We start from the raw sequence: 22,756 nt of genomic DNA, 5'->3' as shown, positions 1-22,756 counted from the left end.
GGTGAAATCCCTAAATTCCTTGCAATAGCTGCTTGAGAAAGGTTGTTCTTAAACTGTTCAACAATTTGCTCAGGCATTTGTTGACAAAGTGGTGACCCTCGCCCCATCCTTGTTTGTGAATGACTGAATCTACTTTTATAGCCAATCATGGCACCCACCTGTTCCCAATTAGCCTGTTCACCTGTGGGATGTTCCAAATAAGTGTTTGATGAGCATTCCTCAACTTTCTCAGTCTTTTTTGCCACTTGTGCCAGCTTTTTTGAAACATGTTGCAGGCATCAAATTCCAAAATGAGCTAATATTTGCAATTAAGACATTTTTCCAGTTCGAACATTAAGTATCTTTTCTTTGCAGTCTATTCAATTGAATATAAGTTGAAAAGGATTTGCAAATCATTGTATTCTGTTTTTATTTACTTCACTGGTTTTGGGTTTTGTAGTTGGGAAATGCAGGGTGGACTGGCCATACCACTGGACACACCTGCATGCAAAGACAACACCACTTTTACCACAATATTTCTTCATGATTGTGCAAAGTGGCTCACTTATTATGTGGTAATACATATTTTTAATACATTATATGTATGTTTAATACACAACATAATAGGTGGGAAATGCAGGGTGGACTGGCCATACCACTGGACACACCTGCATGCAAAGACAACACCACTTTTACCACAATATTTCTTTATGATTGGGCTTAGTGGCTCACTTATTATGTGGTAATACATATTTTTTATACGCTGTTCTCCTATTTAGTTCAAGCGGCCCGCCACAAATACATTTCGTGCAACTTGGTTTCCCTTGCTCATAAATCCGTATCGCATCTGATCTGCCAGAGAATAAGAAGACAGAGCAGTAAGGACTCTAAAATCACACCTGGAGATACTTTTTTTTTTTTTAAGCGAAAAATGCAGCGAAGAGATTTTTGGAGAGTCCGACATTAAAGCTTTGCTCTTAACGAGCAGCAAGTGGCGCTGTGCCCCTCAACCCCACCTAAAAGCACAATAAATATATATATATTTTTTTTTTACTCTGTTTGTAAATTTGTCCTAGGCAATTATGCAAATTTGACAATTACATCATCACTGCAGACCCGTTTGTGCTTAAAGGAAAAATGATGGGATTTTGTTTTAAAATGCTTCTAATTAACGCCAAAGATTTGACACATAAATGTATCTTTAAAAAAATTTTTTTTTAGAACAAATGAACGAAATATCATAAAGTACATTAGTTCCCAAAAATTGAAAGCACATTTATTATCTTTTTTTATTTTTTATTCGAAATATGTCACGTCAGGCTTTCTTCCTGAGCAATTTTAACTATATTTAGCCTGTTTTATATGAATTACATTAAGAAAAAGTGAATAATAGTACCTCCGTGATCCGAGTTTAATTGGTTCTGTGACGCAGCTTGTACTTTTTTTTCCCTCTTTCTTTTAAATTAAAAAAAACAAAACTATTGCGTAACAGCATCGTTAGTTGAACATGTAACATGAAAAAAACTACTTGGATAAAAAAGTATTGTTTGAAAAAGAACGCAATAGAATGTAGTACTGCACAAATTACAGTAGTTTTATGAAGTAATGTATTAATGTACAGCGTTTACCTTCTATGATATCTGCTTTCAGGTGCGTCTCCGTCAAACACACCATCAGCGGCTTCTCCATATTTTCATGGATACATGTATAGATAGGATTTTAACGCCCTGACTCTTTCATTGGCTCATTTGCTTCAGTACGGCGCCGCGCTCCATCTGCTTCACACGCTTGTGCACGTCCATGGGTTTTGATGATTTCTTTCTTTAATGCCATGAATATCATCCACTTCTTTTGCTTCACACGCGCTCCCCTTGTCCCTGTGATCGGGGTAAACGAAGTTACGGCCATCTCTAGCTATAAGCTAATGTCGGCGAGTAAGAGACGGGATGTTTTGGTCGGAGATTACGGGGTACGTGTGGTTTTCGCCGCGGTAACCTGAACTTTTGTTCGTAACCCAAAGGGCGATTAGCAGAGAGACGGCTCGAATCCAGGGGAAAAAAAACAACATAACCTGTGGCACCTGTGTCCCGCATTAAAGCATTAGAATTATTAAAAAAAACAAAACATTTTGACTCTTTAGAGCAAAAAAATGCATTTGTGGAAATGAGCAAGCTCCTTGAAAATGTGTCCCACAGATCAGGGGGAGGGTATGGTATTTATTTATTTATTTTTTGTCATAAAGAAATACAATCATGTGTGCTTACGGACTGTATCCCTGCAGACTGTATTGATCTATATTGATATATAATGTATATATTGTGTTTTTTATGTTGATTTAATAAAAAAAAAAAATAAAAAAAATAAAAAAAAAAAAAAATATATATATATATATATATATATATATATATATATATATATATATATATATATATATATATATTTATTATTTTTTTTTTTTTAATTATTATTTTTTTATTAAATAAACATAAAAAAAAAAAAAAAAAAAAAAAAAAAATATATATATATAATTATTATTTTTTTAAAATTTCTTGTGCGGCCTGGTACCAATCGGTCCACGGACCGGTAACGGTGGTTGGGGACCACTGCTCTAAGGTGCACGCCTGTGCAATTGCGCACTGCTCAAGCGTCCTCTGCGCATGGCAAATCTATGCCACGCACAAAATCCAAATAAAAAAATAAGCGCATAACAATTTTCGACACACGGACACGACAGAGAAAACAGTTTTCGTCATCGTTGTTCAAATATTGTAACGTCTGTCGAGACGCTTTGAGGACATTTCTGCAGTACAAACCAGACCAAAAGCAACTTTGTTATATCAACAGCACCCGCTCGCTCTTTCTCACTTGCGCCAACACATGCACATATGGCACTTAGCCAGTGATGCGTTTACAGCCACACAAAAAGTGGGACAACTCCAACACCACACATAAAGTGTCATTCCAGGTCGTTACACTGTGATTTATGTGTGCTTATTCTAGTGTCATTTATTAGGAATCTTCATTTGTAAATATTAATCATGAAATGCTGTTAGTATATTAAATAAATACTAATAAAAATATATTTTTTACAAACAGGAAGTTGCAGGAATGTACACATGATCCCCTGCTTAAATCTCATTGTGCAACATGTGGATGTTTTAATGGGGTACAAATTATTTCCAAAGCAGGACCTCCACAGTTCATGAAAAACAATATTTGTTGTTATTGTCATTGTAAGTGGGCCTAAACACTTAAATTAGAAATGGAAATGACTGCTGTCATTTGATTCTAATAATAAGAGAATGTTGTCTGTCTATCTGTGTTGGCCCTGCGATGAGGTGGGGACTTGTCCAGGGAGTACCCCGCCTTCCGCCCGAATGCAGCTGAGATAGGCTCCAGCGACCCCGAAAGGGACAAGCGGTATAAAATGGATGGATGGATGGAGATGTAAGTTGTTATTTAGTGAGGTTTGGGCCAGGTGTGCTGCTGGTGTAGCCACAGTGTGCACGTGTGATGTTGCTCACATGGCCTCCACTCATGGCCTTTGCTCACACACATGAACAATTAGAGGGAACATTGGTCACGTGACTCTCCTATGTCACTTGAAAGGTTCAAGTGGCACGTTTGAGGACTTTTAAAAGGGGCTTCCACACTCCCTGGAGTGGATCCTCGATGTTATCCTCGCACTATTAATAAATATGCCGGCAAGAACCAAAACTGAAGCTCCTGGGAGATGAATGAGGCTGATAAAGTAGGAGGGGCCTGGGTAAGAGGAGGCGGGGCCAGGATGTTAAACTACCCATCACATAGCAGCTCGTATACTCCCTCTTGTACTTTTTTCCTTGCCTCACGGAAATAGTCGCTCTTTTTAGCGGCGTTTTATATATATATATATTTTTTTAAATCTTCCATAAATGGAGTTTTGCATTGGAAAATGAGCCCTGCTTTTTTCCCCCTGGTGGTTTTCCTCCCATCTTGTCCGTCGGGGATTAGCGACAGAGCCGTGCGTTTGCGTGCACGAGCGCTTATCCAGCAGTGTGCATGCGTCTGATGCCAGGACATGAGAGGTCACCAGCGGCGGGGGTGTGCGTGTCACCACCTGTTCAGAAAAGTGCTGCGCAAGTGTGGATGCTGCTTTGTCCAAGGCAGCGGTACGTGCCGAACCTCTTCTATCATCATTATTATTATTATTATTGTTATTATTAGGGCTGGGAATCTTTGGGTGTCCCACAATTCGATTCAATATCGATTCTTGGGGTCACGATTCGATTCAAAATCTTTTTCTTTTTTTTTCGATTCAACGCGATTCTCGATTCAAAAACGATATTTTCCCCGATTGAAAAGGATTGTCTATTGATGGAATACATAGATTTGATCAGGATCTACCCCAGTCTGCTGACATGCAAGCAGAGTAACAAGCTTTTATAATTGTAAAGGACAATGTTTTATCAACTGATTGCAATAATGTTAATTTGTTTTAACTATTAAATGAAGCAAAAATATGACTTATTTTATCTTTGTGCAAATATTGGACACAGTGTGTTGTCAAGCTTATGAGATGTGATGCAAGTGTAAGCCACTGTCACACTATTGTTCTTTTTTATAAATGTCTAATGATAATGTCAATGAGGGATTTTTAATCACTGCTATGTTGAAATTGTAACTAATATTGATACTGTTGTTGATAATATTCATTTTTGTTTCACTACTTTTGCTTTGTTGTGTGTGGTGTTTGTGTCTCCTCTCAATTGTTGTGTGTGGTGTTTGTGTCTCCTCTCAATTGTTGTGTGTGGTGTTTGTGTCTCCTCTCAATTGTTGTGTGTGGTGTTTGTGTCTCCTCTCAATTGTTGTGTGTGGTGTTTGTGTCTCCTCTCAATTGTTGTGTGTGGTGTTTGTGTCTCCTCTCAATTGTTGTGTGTGGTGTTTGTGTCTCCTCTCAATTGTTGTGTGTGGTGTTTGTGTCTCCTCTCAATTGTTGTGTGTGGTGTTTGTGTCTCCTCTCAATTGTTGTGTGTGGTGTTTGTGTCTCCTCTCAATTGTTGTGTTTATTGCACTTCTGAGTGTTGCTGGCTCGGCTTTGCTTTTGGAATTGGATTGCATTGTTATTAGGGATGTCCGATAATGGCTTTTTGCCGATATCCAATATTCTGATATTGTCCAACTCTTAATTACCGATACCGATATCAACCGATACCGCTATATATGCAGTGGTGGAATTAACACATTATTATGCCTAATTTGGACAACCTGGTATGGTGAAGATAAGGTCCTTTTAAAAAATTTTTATAAAATAAGATAAATAAACTTAAAAACATTTTCTTGAATACAAAAGAAAGTAAAACAATATAAAAACAGTTACATAGAAACTAGTAATGAATGAAAATGAGTCAAATGAAGTGTTAAAGGTTAGTACTATTAGTGGAGCAGCAGCACGCACAATCATGTGTGCTTACGGACTGTATCCCTTGCAGACTGTATTGATATATATTGATATATAATGTAGGAAGCAGAATATTAATAACAACCCTTTTGTGTGAATGAGTGTAAATGGGGGAGGGAGGTTTTTGGGGTTGGTGCACTAATTGTAAGTGTATCTTGTGTTTTTTATGTTGATTTAATAAAAAAATGAAATAAAAATAAAAAACCCAACACCGATAATAAAAAAAAACCGATACCGATAATGTCCGATATTACATTTTAAAGCATTTATCGTCCAATTACCGTAATTTCCGGACTATAAGCCGCTACTTTTTCCCCTCGTTCTGGTCCCTGCGGCTTATACAAGGGTGCGGCTTATTTACGGCCTGTTCTTCTCCGACAGCGACGAAGAGGATTTGGGTGGTTTTAGTACGCAGGAAGAAGACGATGACACAATGATTAAAGACTGACTTTTCATAGGCTGGTTATTTTGATAACGTACAGGCGAGCACTTTGTATTACTTTGCACCGTTGTATTATTTGTACTCTGCACGAATGCTGTTCGCCATGTCAAAGATGTGAAAGTTTGATTGAATGATTGAAAGATTGATTGTTAATAAATGGGAGGCTTTGCGTTCCCAAACAGTCATCTCTGTCCCGACAATCCCCTCCGTGGTAGCAGGAACCCCTATATACTACGCTAATTACACATCAAAACCCTGCGGCTTATACAAGGGTGCGGCTTATATATGGAGCAATCTGTATTTTCCCCTAAATTTAGCTGGTGCGGCTTATAGTCAGGTGCAGCTTATAGTGCGGAAATTACGGTATATCGGCAGGCCGATATTATCGGACATCTCTAATTGTTATGGTATTGCTGTGTATTGTTTTGTTGGATTAATTAATTAAAAAAATAAAATAATAATAATAATAATCGATTTGAAAAAAATGAGAATCGATTCTGAATCGCACAACGTGAGAATCGCAATTCGATTTCGAATCGATTTTTTTCCCACACCCCTAATTATTATTATTATCATTTCATTTTGTATATATTTATGCTGTAATAGTGTAGGTGCAAGATTCTTGTGTTTTGTGTAAGAGATGTGTCTTTCACTGCAAAAACTGCAATCTAAGTAAGATGAAATATCTCCAATAAGGTGATATTTGCTCATTTTCTGTCTGATAAGATCATTCTTATCACTGAGCAGATTTGATGTTAGAGTCTTTTACTTGTTTTAAGTGTTTTGCTCCTAAATGATGTCAGTAAGATATTACAGCTTGTTGCTGAGATTTGATGAGCTATATTGAGTAAAACATGCTTGAAACTAGAATATCAACTGTTGTGTCATCAACACTCACAAGTAGAAAAGTACTTTTTTTTTTTAAAGTAATAATTTCTTATTTCAAGCATGAAAAAAAAAATCATGACTTTGACACAATTGTGTCTCATAATTAAAACAGATGACAGCCAAATGGACTTTGCTGTTTTATTTTCAATGAAACCATAGAAAATAGGTACTCATATAGTAGTACAGTTGGCACAGTACAGTAAACTGACAAGTAACATGCCTCAAAACAGCAGCTTGGAATTTGGGATATGCTCTCCGTGAGATAATCCTAATACCCACTCAACTATGGCAAATACTATACTTTGACTTTCACAAAGTGCATTATTATTTTTTTTTTTAAACATGCCTCAAAAGAACAGCTACAAAAACAATGAAGGCACCCAGCTTCAGTCCAGAGTATACTAGAGCATACTTGCCTACCTTGAGACATCCGAATTCGTGAGATGGGGCGGGATTGAGGTGGGGTTTGATGTTGAGGTGGGCGGGGTTTGGTGGTAGCGGGGGTGTATATTGTAGCGTCCCAAAAAGAGTTAGTGCTGCAAGGGGTTCTGGGTATTTGTTCTGTTGTGTTTATGTTGTGTTACGGTACGGATGTTCTCCCGAAATGTGTTTGTCATTCTTGTTTGGTGTGGGCTCACAGTGTGGCGCATATTTGTAACAGTGTTAAAGCTGTTTATACGGCCACCCTCAGTGTGACCTGTATGACTATTGATCAAGTATGCCTTGCATTCACTTAAGTGTGTGTAAAAGCCGCATATATAATGTGACTGGGCGGGCACGCTGTTTGTATGGAGGGAAAGCGGCCGTGACGACAGGCTGTAGAGGACGCTAAAGGCAGTGCCTTTAAGGCACGCCCCCAATATTGTTGTCCAGGTGGAAATCGGGAGAAATTCGGGAGAATGGTTGCCCCGGGAGATTTTCGGGAGGGGCACTGAAATTCGGGAGTCTCCCGGGAAAATGGGGAGGGTTGGCAAGTATGCCCTACGTCCGTGTTTTACCGGATATGTACCGCTCCGTACAGCGGCGTTTTAAAAAGTCATTAATTTGACTTTTTGAAACCGATACCGATCATTTCCGATATTACATTTTAAAGCATTTATCGGCTGACATCTCTACTCATGACACATTATCTGTATGTAATATTGACCGCATTTCTGATAGTTGTTTGTGTGCTATGTTGTTCCAGACCACAGCAAACGTTACCCAGCTTGCAAAGATTGTGATAAATCCATTAGAAGAAAACAGCTTGCCGTTTCCTTAAACTTAGAGACAAACATCTCTACCTTTGGCCATTCAAAACCAGGAATTTCCAGAAGTTATGTCATCCTATGAGAAGCCGCCGTTTTACTAATGATTTCCAATGTAGCAAAAATGTGTAGAGTAAATATTATATTTAACATTTCTGTCAACGAAGATTTGCGTCAGCCTTTGATAGTAGGCTAATATAGACACTTACGTCATGCTGTATTATAAGACTTGTATCAGGTTTTTAATTTTTTGCGGCTCCAGACAGATTTTTTTGTTGTTGGTATTTTTGGTCCAATGTGGCTCTTTTAACATTTTGGGTTGCCGACCCCTGCCTTGATATAACACCTTCTCTGGCGCCGCTTACAATCAAGGTTGCCTGCAGGCTCTGATTGACAGTCCAGCGTCCTGATGGAAGTCCAGCTGTTGCTCTGTGGGAAAATGAACTGTTGCATAAGCATGTCAACAAAAAAAAGCACAGGCTTGCTCCTCAGTGGCGATTCGGACGTCATTCTGACCCTCACACACCATTTAGGGTCGTTGTTTTAATCAGTAGTCGGTAGTCGGTAGTATATGTATACAATATAGTGTGTATTCCACATTAGATGGATAACTTGGAGTAAACCGTCCTGTCAAAACTATCAAAGTAAGGGACAAAAGTGCATTCTTGCTCTCGTGTTTGTTTGTTCCGCTTACTTTTGAAGAGCTTTACTGCAGATTGTCCAGTCGATGCTATCAGGAACTCACCGATATAGAATATTTGGCTTTCTTTTCAGTCTCCAAGGAATGAATCCACGCTATTAAAAAGGCTTGCATGATGGTCAGATAAAGGTGTATGTGCAAAAACATGTCCCTCGGGGGCGACTTTTTATATTACATTGAAGGTCACGCTGCATTTGTGTTCAAGTCAAGCAGAAGTCAAATTTGGACAGCTCGCGCTTCATCTGTGGTCACTGAAGCAGAAAAGAAACGGCAGATCAACTGGCCTAAAAGGGGGGTCTATTTAAAGGCTAGAGTACACTGTTAAAAAAAATTCTGTAAAAAAAACGGTCATCTGCTGGCTGCCAAACGAAAATCATCAAATTAAAGTAAAACATTGTAAACCAAATAATGATCAAAAACATATTTACAGAAATTTTCAATGAAACGTTTTGCGGAAAAATATCGTAATTTTACAGATTTTTACTAAATTATTAAGATCCAACCATCTTTTAATAAAGTGACGATGCAAACAGTTCTGCAGAAAAATACCTTTATTCTACAGAGTTTTTCCAAATCATTACGATCAAACACCTTTTAAAGGCCTACTGAAATGTTTTTATTTAAACGGGGATAGCAGATCTATTCTATGTGTCATACTTGATCATTTCACGATATTGCCATATTTTTGCTGAAAGGATTTAGTATAGAACAACGACGATAAAGATCGCAACTTTTGGTATCTGATAAAAAAAAAGCCTTGCCCTTACCGGAAGTAGCGTGACGTAGTCAGTTGAACATTTCCGCAAAGTTCCCTATTGTTTACAATGATGGCCGCATGAAGTGAGAGATTCGGACCGAGAAAGCGACGATTTCCCCATTCATTTGAGCGAGGATGAAAAATTTGTGGATGAGGAAAGTGAGAGTGAAGGACTAGAGGGCAGTGGAAGCGATTCAGATAGGGAAGATGCTGTGAGAGTGACCTGATATTCATCTGGGAATGACTACAACAGTAAATAAACACAAGACATATATATACTCTATTAGCCACAACACAACCAGGCTTATATTTAATATGCCACAAATTAATCCCGCATAAAAACACCTGCGTGTTTGTTATGCTAGCTCCTAGCTACTAGCTCCCGTCCATATAACCCGCCAATACAATTCAAACACCTGCACAACACACACACTCACTCAGTCCAAAGGACCGTTCACCTAACCCAAGGTTCATAAAGCTTTTATATTTAACCAAAGTTACGTACGTGACACGCACGTACGGGCAAGCGATCAAATGTTTGGAAGCGCAGCTGCGTACTCACGGTACCGCGTCTGCGTCTGTGTATCCAAATCAAAGTAATCCTGGTAAGAGTCTCTGTTGTCCGAGTTCTTCGATCTTGACTGCATCTTTCAGGAATGTAAACAATGAAGCGCCGGCTGTGTTGTGTTGCTGACTTCCCTCGCAAAATACTCCGCTTCGCACCGACAACTTTCTTCTTTGCTTGCTCAGCTTCTTTCTCCATAATGCAATGAACAAATTGCAACAGATTCACCAACACAGATGTCCAGAATACTGTGGAATAATGAGATGAAAACAGAGCTATTTCGTATTAGCTTCAATGGGGGAGCCATACTTCTGTTTCACTGGCTACGTCACGCGCATACGTCATCCTCCAAAGGAGTTTTCAAGCGGAAGTTTAGCGGGAAATGTAAAATGTCACTTTATAAGTTAACCCGGCCGTATTGGCATGTGTTGCAATTTTCATCATTGATATATAAACTATCAGACTGCGTGGTCGCTAGTAGTGGCTTTCAGTAGGCCTTTAATGAAGTGACAATGCTGGCCGTTCCACAGAAAAATACCATTATTTTACAGATTTTTTCTGAATTGTTCAGATCAAACACCTTTAATAAAGTGAAGATGCAAACAGTTCTGCAGAAAAATACCTTTATTCTACACTTAGATTTTTAGCATGGACATAGACTTTTACATAACAAGCTACATATTTAATGAAAGATAATTACTGTCATTTTACATGAATTTGAAAGTAATTTAAGAAATCAGAAAATGCTATGTATAATTAATTTGGTATTTTTCTGTAAAAAAAATAGAAATAGTTTGTCATTACTGGCATATTACTTAAAATAACAGGCGGATTGTTTATTTACAGATAATGTCTTCAATTCTACAGTTTTATAAACTATTTTTAAAAAATTGAAAAATCACAGTAGAAATTTAGAGTAAATTAACCATAAAAATAGGATTTTTTTAATTTTTTTTTTTACAGTGTATACAAATGAGTTTTAAGATGGCACTTAAATGCTTCTACTGAGGTAGCATCTCTAACTGTTACCGGGAGGGCATTTGATTTGTGACTTTTGTATTAAGTAAAACGGACCAAACTCGCCACATAATTAATTACAACAAGATTGATTTTTAAATCATTCATTTGAAGATTGAAAGTTGTCTTCAATCCCACGTGGGTGCTCGGCATTGTCCGTGGGTGCTCGGGGCCCCGAAGCACCCACGTGGGTGCTCGGGGCCCCGAAGCACCCACGTGGGTGCTCGGTGCCAATGCACTGAATACAAATTGAGCTGCAGAAAAAAGAGCTGCTTGTCCATTTAACGTGTGATGTTGTCACCGTGTGTGACAAATACGTACAGTCCAAATAAAGGATGGAATTTCCACTTGAGCTTCGGAGGCTTTCCTCCATTAGAGCAGATTTGTAATCCGACGTTTGCGGCGAAGGCTACAGCACTCGCAGTGACCAACGTTTCAGTTCGGGGGCTCAGCACAGGAAATTGGACATTTTTGTCTGCGGCTCCTGACCCCGAGAGGACAAAATCTCACAATTCACATGTTTGGTTTTCCTCCGCAGCCGAGTCGTACTCCGTGGCGACCATCGACGGTACCATTAGCCCGGCGGCCCGCCAGCCCTCCGGCAGCTCCAGCCCCAGCTCGGGAGGACCGCGGCGACCCGTCAGCACCTTGAAGAAGTGGCTCACCAGTCCGGTCCGCAGGCTCAGCTCTGACACCAGAGGAGGAGCGGGGCGGGCGGAGAAGCAGATGTGCGGCTCAGACGCCAGGCGGCCGCCGTCGCTCCTTTCCCACGGCCGAGTGCGCTCCTTGGACGTGCGTGACGACGACCACACCTCCTCACCCTCGGCAGATATGGTGAATTTATTTCAGCGAACACCTGTTCTTCACTCAAATAAAGCATTGTGTTTTTCCCGTACAGGTGTGTCCAGGAGCTTCGTCTTCTTGTCAGAGTCACCTTTCGGACCTTCTGCAAGGCGGCGATGCTTTTAATCTTGTAAGGGAAAACACATTTAATTTACACAAACATACGATGCATACTGTCAAAAAAGTGACAGTTCCGATTCCACTTTCGATTCTGCTTAGCGATTCAATTCCTCAAACCTGTGTTTTTCAACCACTGTGGAAGAAGCTCGGCAGAGTAACCGTGTAATACTCTTCCATATCAGTAGTTGGCAGCAGGTAGCTAATTGCTTTGTAGATGTCGGGAACAGCGGGAGGCAGTGTGCAGGTAAAATGGTGTCTAATGCTTAAACCAAAAATAAACAAAAGGTGAGTTTTCCGGGAGACTCCCGAGTTTCAGTGCCTCTCCCGATTTCCAGCCGGACAACTATATTGGGGGCGTGCCTTAAAGGCACTGCCTTTAGCGTCCTCTCACCTGAAAAGGAGACTATTATATATGTTTCTGTTATCCATAGGTTTATCTATAACCCATAACACGGTGGCCGAATGGATATAGTCACTCATGAACGGTCAGAGAAGCAGAAGGCGGCGGCAACGCAGTATTATGGGCCACCTTGCAAGCAACATCCCGTTCTCATTTGCGGATATTTTCAACAAATCCGTGAAGGATATGTTCCCGGATTCAGAGATCGCTCGCCAGTACTCAAATGGCAGAACAAAGGCTACTCAAATAGTGAAAGATAAGTGTTATTTTTTTTTTTAAAGTAAGCAGCAAGTACAGTACAGTTAGTAGAACTGTGTTTTCATTACTGTGTACTGTACTATATATATACTGTATATACACTAGCGTTCAAAAGGTTGGGGTGACATGTAAATGTCCTTATTTTTGAAGGAAAAGCACTGTACTTTTCAATGAAGATAACTTTAAACTAGTCTTAACTTGAAAGAAATACACTCTATACATTGCTAATGTGCTAAATGACTATTCTAGCTGCAAATGTCTGCTTTTTGCTGCAATATCTACATAGGTGTATAGAGGCCCATTTCCAGCAACTATCACTCCAGTGTTCTAATGGTACAATGTGTTTGCTCATTGGCTCAGAAGGCTAATTGATGATTAGAAAACCCTTGTGCAATCATGTTCACACATCTGAAAACACTTTAGCTCGTTACAGAAGCTACAAAACTGACCTTCCTTTGAGCAGATTGACTTTCTGGAGCATCACATTTGTGGGCTCAATTAAACTCTCAAAATGTCCAGAAAAAGAGAACTTTCATCTGAAACTCCACAGTCTATTCTTGTTCTTAGAAATGAAGGCTATTCCACTAAATTGTTTGGGTGACCCCAAACTTTTGAACGGTAGTGTGTATATATATATATATATATATATATATATATATATATATATATATATATATATATATATATATATATATATATATATATATATATATATATATATATAAGAAATACTTTAATTTCAGTGAATTCTAGCTATAAATATACTCCTCCCCCTTAACCCCGCCCCCCCACCCACCAATCTCCCAAATTCGGAGGTCTCAGGAGGGTTGGCAAGTATGCCCTAAGAAAAGGCATTGAAACTTAGGAAAGGCTATGCAGAACGAAAATAAAACTGAACTGGCTACAAAGTAAACAAAAGCAGAATGCTGGACGACAGCAAAGACTTACTGTGGAGCAAAGACGGCGTCCACAAAGTACATCCGTACATGACATGACAATCAACAATGTCCCCACAAAGAAGGATAAAAACAACTGAAATAGTCTTGATTGCTAAAAATAAGTAGATGCATGGAAGACATGAAACTGATACAGAAAAATACCCCAAAAAGAGAAAAAGCCACCAAAATAGGAGCGCAAGACAAGAAGTAAAACAGTACACACAGGAAAACCGCATAAAACTCACAATAAGTCAGGGTGTGATGTGACAGGTGGTGACAGTACACCTACTTTGAGACAAGAGCTATAGTGATGCATGCTTGGTTAAGGTTTAAATTCATATCCAACAATTGCGACAACGACTTTTTACTGTCAATATCGACTACTGAGTTTAATTTTTTTAATGATTTCTGCCGGTGGTGTGCCTCCGGGCTTTTTCAATGAAAAAAAATGTGCATCGGCTCAAAAAAGGTTAAAAAAAATGGTGCGATGGATAACTAAAACGGGTCACTTTCCATGTCTGTGGACATTTTAAAAAAAAAATAGGAGACTCTTGACCGCGACAAAATTGTTATGATGACACCGACCCCGTTCCTTGTCTTCTTCTTCTTCTTCTTCTTCTTCTTCTGTTGTTCCGGATCACTCACAGACGAGGATGCTAACAGTGCTATTGCGACATCCAGTGGATTTATTTAGAACAGCAGTTTCTTTCATGGAAAATTGCAGCTCATTTTTCATACTTCGCAAACTTATCTTGCGGACCGCGGGCCGAATTAGAACTGTTCGTGGGCCTAATCCGGCCTGCGGGCATTACGTTTGACACCCCTGTACTAAATACTTTGTGGGATTATTCTAAAAATGCCAAACCATTTTACATTAAATTCTGTAGAATTTTGCTGCACAGAACAAAGAAGTGCTTACACTGCAAAAAGTGAAATGTAAGTAAGATGAAATATCTCAAATAAGGGTGATATTTGCTTATTTTCTGTCTGATAAGATCATTCTTCTCACTAAGCAGATTTGATGTTAGAGTGTTTTACTTGTTTTAAGTGTTTTGCTCCTAAATGATGTCAGTAAGATATTACAGCTTGTTGCTGAGATTTGATGAGCTATTTTGAGTAAAACATGCTTGAAACTAGAATATCAACACTCACAAGTATAAAATTACTTTTTTAAAGTAATAATTTCTTATTTCAAGCATGGAAAAAAAAAAAACATTTAACATGTGACATTTCTAACAATTTTCAACAGAAATAGTTCATGCACATTCAGATAAATTCTTCAAAATTACAATTTAAAAAATATTTGTCCGGGTGCCGGGCTGTATATATGCGCACTAATTGACTGAAAGAGCACGCACTTGGCGTGATGATGTCATGTTGTCGATGGAAAAATGCATTTTTAGACCATATGATTTGCCTGAGCGGCTAGGAGACCCCGAGAGTAACAAGCGCTTGCCTTGTTGCCTTTCCATTAAGAACAATAAACTAGTTTTTAGTATAAGTTTGCTGCTTTCAAGAAATGTAATGCCGAGCGCATATCATTATGTCAAGATAATGGCACTAGCATTTACTTCATTTAAGAATATTTTTCAACATATTGAGCAAAAAGGTCTCATTTTTTTTTCTACCAAGAAAAGTGCACTTGTTATTAGTGAGAATATACTTATTTTAAGCTATTTTTGGGTTCATTGCGGTTAGCTAATTTGACTTGTTTTGGAAAGTCTTGACAAGCCAAATTTTCTTGTTCTATTGGCAGATAATTTTGCTTAGTTCAAGTAAAATACCCCTCATTTATGTATTTTTTTTTCTTGTTTTTGAACACTGACTTTTTGCAGTGTAGTTATTCTTGATGATGATTTATCGAAACCCACACAGGAATTACACAAAAACGGGGATAGGCCTCATATTTTGCTGTCATAATGTGCCTGCCGCTATTTGTGCCAAATACTTGCATGTTTCACCTGCGTCTGGAAACCCTAAACTCTACTCGCTTTTACGGGGAGTCCGATCAATCCTGTGGCTTTTCTGCACAGCATCTGGATGTAATCAAGCAGAGTCGGAAGTCCGACGTTAGAAGAGGAGGCCTGGAGGCAAAGTTGAGGAGCTGGTCGAGGGATGTTGGACGGCATTCGTGCTTAAAAAAAAATAGAGTGTAATGGGAATAACGAAAGGATTAAGGGTTCATGCTATTGATTGTTTAGAGCGGTGGTCCCCAACCACCGGGCCGTGGACCGATTGGTACCGGGCTGCGGCCGCACAAGAAATTATCATTATTATTATTTTTTTTTTTTTTTTAATTAAATCAACATAAAAAACACAATATATACATTATATATCAATATATATCAATACAGCCTGCAGGGATACAGTCCGTAAGCACACATGATTGTATTTCTTTATGACAAAAAAAAATAATATTTTTTTGTTTAATCAGCATCTTGATACACAAACCCCGTTTCCATATGAGTTGGGAAATTGTGTTAGATGTAAATATAAACGGCAAAAAAAAAAAAAGTTTATGAGTTTGAACATCAAATATGTTGTCTTTGTAGTGCATTCAACTGAATATGGCTTGAAAAGGATTTGCAAATCATTGTATTCCGTTTATATTTACATCTAACACCATTTCCCAACTCATATCAGTGTTTCCCATAAACTGCCAAGATACCTGTGGCGGTGGGGGCGTGGCTATGGGCGTGGTCACCATGACATCATCGAGTAATTTGCATAATTTACTACAATATGATTTTCTCTAAAAAGGCTAAAAAAATGTATACTTACTAATTAATAATAACAGTTTTGTTTTAAACGTCCATCCATCCATCCATTTTACAATATAATTACAACACTATGTACATATTTATATACAGATTTGAACAATAAGTTATTCACTGAAATATATTTATTAATTGTGGTTCTTACAAAAAATATATCTTATAAAATATAAAAGCTAAAATGTCTCTTAAAGCTCTGCCCCTTTAATTAGTGCATACTAAATAATTTAACTTTAGCCTACTACTACAAGCATATTATTTACCAGCAACATAAAGTGAAACAGAGGCAGAGGTGTCCTGCCACAGTCAGTAACAAATAAACAGAAAACAGTAGTGGTCAAATACAAATAAGGCAACAAGAGAAGTATCCTACACTTCTCTTTTGTAAAGTAAATGTGAACAGCCGATATGGGCATCTACATCTACTATATGATTTGCCTGAAAAGCTGGACAGGACAAATAAATAAATAAATAAATAAATAAATAAATAAATAAATAAATTTTTATTTTTATTTTATTTTTATTTTTTTAATTTGTGGCGGACGTAATTCTTTCGTGGCGGGCCGCCACAAATAAATGAATGCGTGGGAAACACTGCATATGGAAACGGGGTTTGTACGACATCTGTGAGGTGGGATGGATTAACTTGGCAAAGAAGAAATGCTCACTAACACAGATTTAGACAGATTTGGGAACGATATTTGCGAGGACTGGGTCTTTTGTGCGTATGTAGTAAAAGTTTTAGATAGTTGAGTTCAACTCGTGGAAAATAAGAGCAAAAATAAAAGTGTTTATATTTTTGATCAGCGTATAACCGTGTTTGGACAGGCGGTGGAGCAGGACTCGGCTCGGCAGTTAAAATGCCAACATGTCTGCCGTACGAGGACCGCAAAGTGCACATTTGACCCACATGCTGATTGAACAGAGGGATTATGAAGCCGTGTTCAGAGATGCAGAGAACACAATGTAGTCAGACTGCAGTATGTCAAGAGGATTACCCTCAAATTCACATTAGATTAGCCTGCTTTCAGGTGAGGAGGGGCGCTTGTTATATAACGGCTCTCCTTGACCCCCCGAACCCAAAGTCCTTTATGTCATTGGACTTGACAAACCACCAGCATCCATCAGACCCCATGTGATGTGTTTTACTTGTCTTACCTCTGATGGTCCCCCCCCCCTTTAACATCCGCAAGAGCCATTAAAAAGCGCTTAATACGCTCCGGGTTCTTTGGGTATTGGTCATGAGTTTCAAGGAGAGGATCAGCAAGAGACGACACGTGGGTGCGGATAGCGCCACACACGCACTGCAAAAACTGAAATCTAAGTAAGATTGAATATTGCAAATAATATTTGCTTCTTTTCTGTCCAATAAGATAATTCTTCTCACTAAGCCGCAGGGGTGTCCAAACTTTTTCCACTGAGGGCCGCACACAGTAAAATGAAAGCATGTGGGGGCCATTTTGATATTTTTCATTTTCAAACCATAACAAAATATATGCATTTTTTAATTTATTTTACCTTTAGGGGTCCCGGGGACCATAAAGGGTCTCAGTCATTAAAATGTTAAAAATAAGTCAGATTATAATTTGTTTTTGTTTTTTAACGCTAACAGTAAATCTCTATATCAACTTCAAGTTGATATAAAGTAATACAAAATAAAATAAAAATGTTTTATGGCTTTTCTGTCAAAAACAACTTAGTTTTTTTTATAGTAAAACTGAAATATGCAGTATTTAGTCATTAGAGCCCTAAAAGATCAATAATGCAGGACACCATTGATTTTAATTCTTTCATATTTTTGAGTAATCACAGTGAAAAGATACATAAAAAATCACTAAATATATTTGGGATCCAAAAGGTGCCCCACTCATAAAGTGATACATTTTTTATTAGGTTTTTCTTTTACTTTCAACACTTAAGTTACGAGATCACCTTTAGATATATCTGTCCATTTTATGCTGGAGCTATTATTTTTAGTTTAGTCTTTATTCGAAGGGACAATGCACAGAAACATGAAGCTCAAAGACAGATATGTTCTGTACCAGATTATAGCTAAATAGCTCATTTCCATCTGCAGTCCCCGGCTACCTAAAGTAAAGGGACACAAAAATCATGCAATAAAATTATGACAATAAAATCATACACAAGTATTAAGAAAAAAGTCATAAAATGCCCTTTCATGGACACATACTTAATATACGATACAAGCACACCTCATGTACATCATCACACAGACAATACATGCTTTTGTTCACATCTGTCATCATTTGTAAAAACAACCATGATTTTAACACACACACCTCACAATTTACAATAAAAATGCTCTCATGGATAAATATAATACACATTAGGTTGAAGTGTCAAACAAGGTGCCCATCTTAGTGACCGTGTGAGCAGCTTTGATTGCTCCAAAGCCACTTTTTAACTTCAAGTGTGAATGAAGAGTCATCTGTTAGACTTTTCAAGTTTGTTGTGAGGTCCTTCCATTCCTTTATGGCTTTATATGAAAAGGCTGATTGTGCAAAAGAGGTTTTACATCTGGGTACGCTACACTGCCCCCTGGTGGAGGCTCGTGTGCTTCTAGTTGTCACAGCAGATGTAAACTGGACAAAGTGCTTAAGTGGCGCTGGTGCAGTGTTATTTAAGATTCGATGGGCCATTCGTATTGATGCTAATCTTTGAATGTTAGCGACATTTAACAATCTATATTTTTGGAGAACTAAACAATGTTTGTTTTGTTTTATGCGCTTTTGTCAAAGAAAACTTTGATGTTTTTATATGGCTACTACACAATATATGCAATATTTACCACATAAAACATTTTAAAGTGAAATATTTGAAGTAATTGGAGCCCTGAAAATAATTCATTATAACATGGATTTTTTGTCATTGTTTTTTTTTTTTTTGAGCAATGGCAAAAAAAGAAAAAGAAAGAAAAACAAAAGAAAAAAAAAGACCCCGAGAGTAACAAGCGCTTGCCTTGTTGCCTTTCCATTAAGAACAATAAATTAGTTTTTAGTATAAGTTTGCTGCTTTCAAGAAATCATGATGCCGAGCGCATATCATGATGTCAAGATAATGGCACTAGCATTTACTTCATTTAAGAATATTTTTCAACATATTGAGCAAAAAGGTCTCTTTTTTTTCTAGCAAGAAAAGTGCACTTGTTATTAGTGAGAATATACTTATTTTAAGCTATTTTGGCGTTCATTGAGGTTAGCTAATTTCACTTGTTTTGGAAAGTCTTGACAAGCCAAATTTTCTTGTTCTATTGGCAGATAATTTTGCTTAGTTCAAATAAAATAGCCCTCATTTTTGTATTTTTTTTTTCTTGTTTTTGAACACTGACTTTTTGCAGTGTGTTTAAGTCAGCGTTTTTACCACTTAAAAAAAACCCAACCTCACAAAATGAGTCCTTACTGGTTTTCCTCCATACCATACGTGTGTTTGTTGTATAGAGCCACAAATCCAGCACCAACACAGTCCAAGGTGAGGACCGCTGCACTGCGACCGAGGATGCAGGAAGCCGGTGGTCCTCGGACAGCCAGGAGGACAGAAACATTGCCTTGGAGAAGAGCTTGTAAGTGACAACACAACACAACACATTCTTTCATGAGCATACTGGGAAGTAGCTGTGTTTTGTTCTGGCTGTTTACTGATATCATCCGATACTGTCAGGTCATGTCCGGTGTGATGATTGCTTGTATCGTACTATCTTAATAACAAAGTAAACTTTGGACTAATAAAAGTCTCGGATCATAATGACTTGCATGTTAAATGCACGTTTTCTTGTGTTTGATATCATGTGCGATACACGCAGTCCTGCAGCGTGTTTACTTGTGTGTGTGTGTGATATCATGTGCGATACAAGGAATCCTGCAGCATGTTAACTTGTGTGATATCATGGGGGACACTAACATTCCTGCAGCGTGTTTACTTGTGTGTGATATCATGTGCGATACAAGCAGTCCTGCAACGTGTTTACTTGTGTGTGATATCATGTGCGATACAAGCAGTCCTACAACGTGTTTACTTGTGTGTGATATCATGTGCGATACAAGCAGTCCTACAACGTGTTTACTTGTGTGTGATATCATGTGCGATACAAGCAGTCCTGCAGCGTGTTTACTTGTGTGTGATGTCATGTGTGATACAAGCAGTCCTGCAACGTGTTTACTTTTGTGTGATGTCATGTGCGATACAAGCAGTCCTGCAGCGTGTTTACTTGTGTGTGTGATGTCATGTGCGATACAAGCAGTCCTGCAGCATGTTTACTTGTGTGTGTCTGATATCATGTGTGATACAAGCAGTCCTGCAGCATGTTTACTTGTGTGTGATATTGTGTGCGATACAATCAGTCCTGTAGCGTGTTTACTTGTGTGTGATATCGTGTGACACTAGCATTCCTGCAGCATGTTTACTTTTGTGTGATGTCATGTGCGATACAAGCAGTCCTACGTGTTTATTTGTGTGTGTGTGATATCATGTGCGATACAAGCAGTCCTGCAGCATGTTAAATTGTGTGATATCATGTGCGATACAAGCAGTCCTGCAGCGTGTTTACTTTTGTGTGACGTCATGTGCGATACAAGCAGTCCTGCAGCGTGTTTACTTGTGTGTGTGTGATATCATGTGCGATACAAGCAGTCCTGCAGCATGTTAAATTGTGTGATATCATGTGCGATACAAGCAGTCCTGCAGCGTGTTTACTTGTGTGTGATATCATGTGCGATACACGCAGTCCTGCAGCATGTTAACTTGTATGATATCATGTGGGACACTAACATATCTGCAGCGTGTTTACTTGTGTCTGATATCATGTGTGATACAAGCATTCCTGCAGCATGTTTACTTGTGTGTGATGTCATGCGCGATACAAGCAGTCCTACAACGTGTTTACTTGTGTGTGATGTCATGTGTGACGCTAGCATTCCTGCAGCATGTTTACTTGTGTGTGATGTCATGCGCGATACAAGCAGTCCTACAACGTGTTTACTTGTGTGTGATGTCATGTGTGACGCTAGCATTCCTGCAGCATGTTTACTTGTGTGTGATGTCATGCACGATACAAGCAGTCCTACAACGTGTTTACTTGTGTGTGATGTCATGCGCGATACAAGCAGTCCTACAACGTGTTTACTTGTGTGTGATGTCATGCGCGATACAAGCAGTCCTACAACGTGTTTACTTGTGTGTGATGTCATGTGTGACGCTAGCATTCCTGCAGCATGTTTACTTGTGTGTGATGTCATGTGCGATACAAGCAGTCCTACAACGTGTTTACTTGTGTGTGATGTCATGCGCGATACAAGCAGTCCTACAACGTGTTTACTTGTGTGTGATGTCATGTGTGACGCTAGCATTCCTGCAGCATGTTTACTTGTGTGTGATGTCATGCGCGATACAAGCAGTCCTACAACGTGTTTACTTGTGTGTGATATATTTATTGACAAACATTGGACAATTTTGAGTTTCCAATTAGCTTGACATGTTTTTGGAATGTGTGGGGAAGCTGAAGGAAACCCACACACACGCGAGAGGATACAAACGCAACACAAATATCCCAGATAGCGCATGAGGATCCTTTTGTATCGATTTAATATATTTTGAATAATACATTCAGAAAGAAAATGAATTTGCTTCCCATTTCTCCTTAGATATGTGCTGTCAGAGCTCATAGAGACTGAACGCTTGTATGTGGAGGATCTTGGACTCATCATACAGGTACGTCTCGCTCTAAAAACACTATGAGGACATTAGCGTCTTCTCATTGTGTGTTCTTGTTCTATCCTTCTTGAGACATCAACAGAGAAAAGAATGAGGAGGTGTGAACAAGTGATGACATAAATCATGGTCCCAATAACATTGCATCTAATAGAGAATGACTCATTTGCACCCCTGCTGGTGAAATCTATCAAAATGAGGGTGGTGTCAAAAAGGAGGGATTTTTCAAATTGACTGTGTGTCGCTTTTAAAAGTGCTCCCTGTCAGGTTCAAACACTGATGACATTTATTCAACGAGACAAGAAGCAAAGAAATAAACAGAGACAGAATTCAATTTGGCTCAATTGAGGAGAAACGCGGCGACTGTACTCTCTGTACAGTCTTCCAACACGCTCTGGCGAAAGATTGTACGCCACCTCTTTTTATTTGGATATTCCCTGTTTACATAACAGCTGTTTGTAAAGGAATGGGGGGTATGTAAACAAAGATTGTTTTTGGTCACATTAACACAAGAGAAAAAGATGGCTTGGGCTGGTACTGGCTCGAGCTTGGGCAAGTCTTGGATCACAATAGATAATCCCCCTCCCGTCTCCTCCCATCGTACACAATGGAATTTTCCAAGCCTTTGCTTGGTGCAACAAAGACAACCTCTTGTCTGTACATT

General features: G+C 38.7%; 1 protein-coding gene across 5 annotated transcripts in view; it reads left to right on the top strand.

The window, feature by feature from the left end:
- The window catches only part of arhgef25b (Rho guanine nucleotide exchange factor (GEF) 25b), a 49,859-nt gene that overhangs the window by 11,849 nt on the left and 15,254 nt on the right, over positions 1–22,756 (top strand). For 3 of the 5 annotated variants that reach the window (XM_062037639.1, XM_062037640.1, XM_062037638.1), the window contains 4 exons: positions 11,574–11,869; positions 11,934–12,008; positions 19,827–19,948; positions 22,026–22,092. In XM_062037639.1, the coding sequence (XP_061893623.1) occupies positions 11,574–11,869; positions 11,934–12,008; positions 19,827–19,948; positions 22,026–22,092 (560 nt within the window). Of the gene's footprint in view, positions 1–3,836; positions 4,131–11,573; positions 11,870–11,933; positions 12,009–19,826; positions 19,949–22,025; positions 22,093–22,756 lie in introns of those variants that run through there. The other 2 variants (XM_062037641.1, XM_062037637.1) reach the window with 2 other exon arrangements.

The sequence above is a fragment of the Entelurus aequoreus genome, linkage group LG26 (genome assembly GCF_033978785.1).
Source record: "Entelurus aequoreus isolate RoL-2023_Sb linkage group LG26, RoL_Eaeq_v1.1, whole genome shotgun sequence".
NCBI classification, from domain to species: Eukaryota; Metazoa; Chordata; class Actinopteri; order Syngnathiformes; family Syngnathidae; genus Entelurus; species Entelurus aequoreus.
This window is presented reverse-complemented; position numbering and strand designations above follow the sequence as displayed.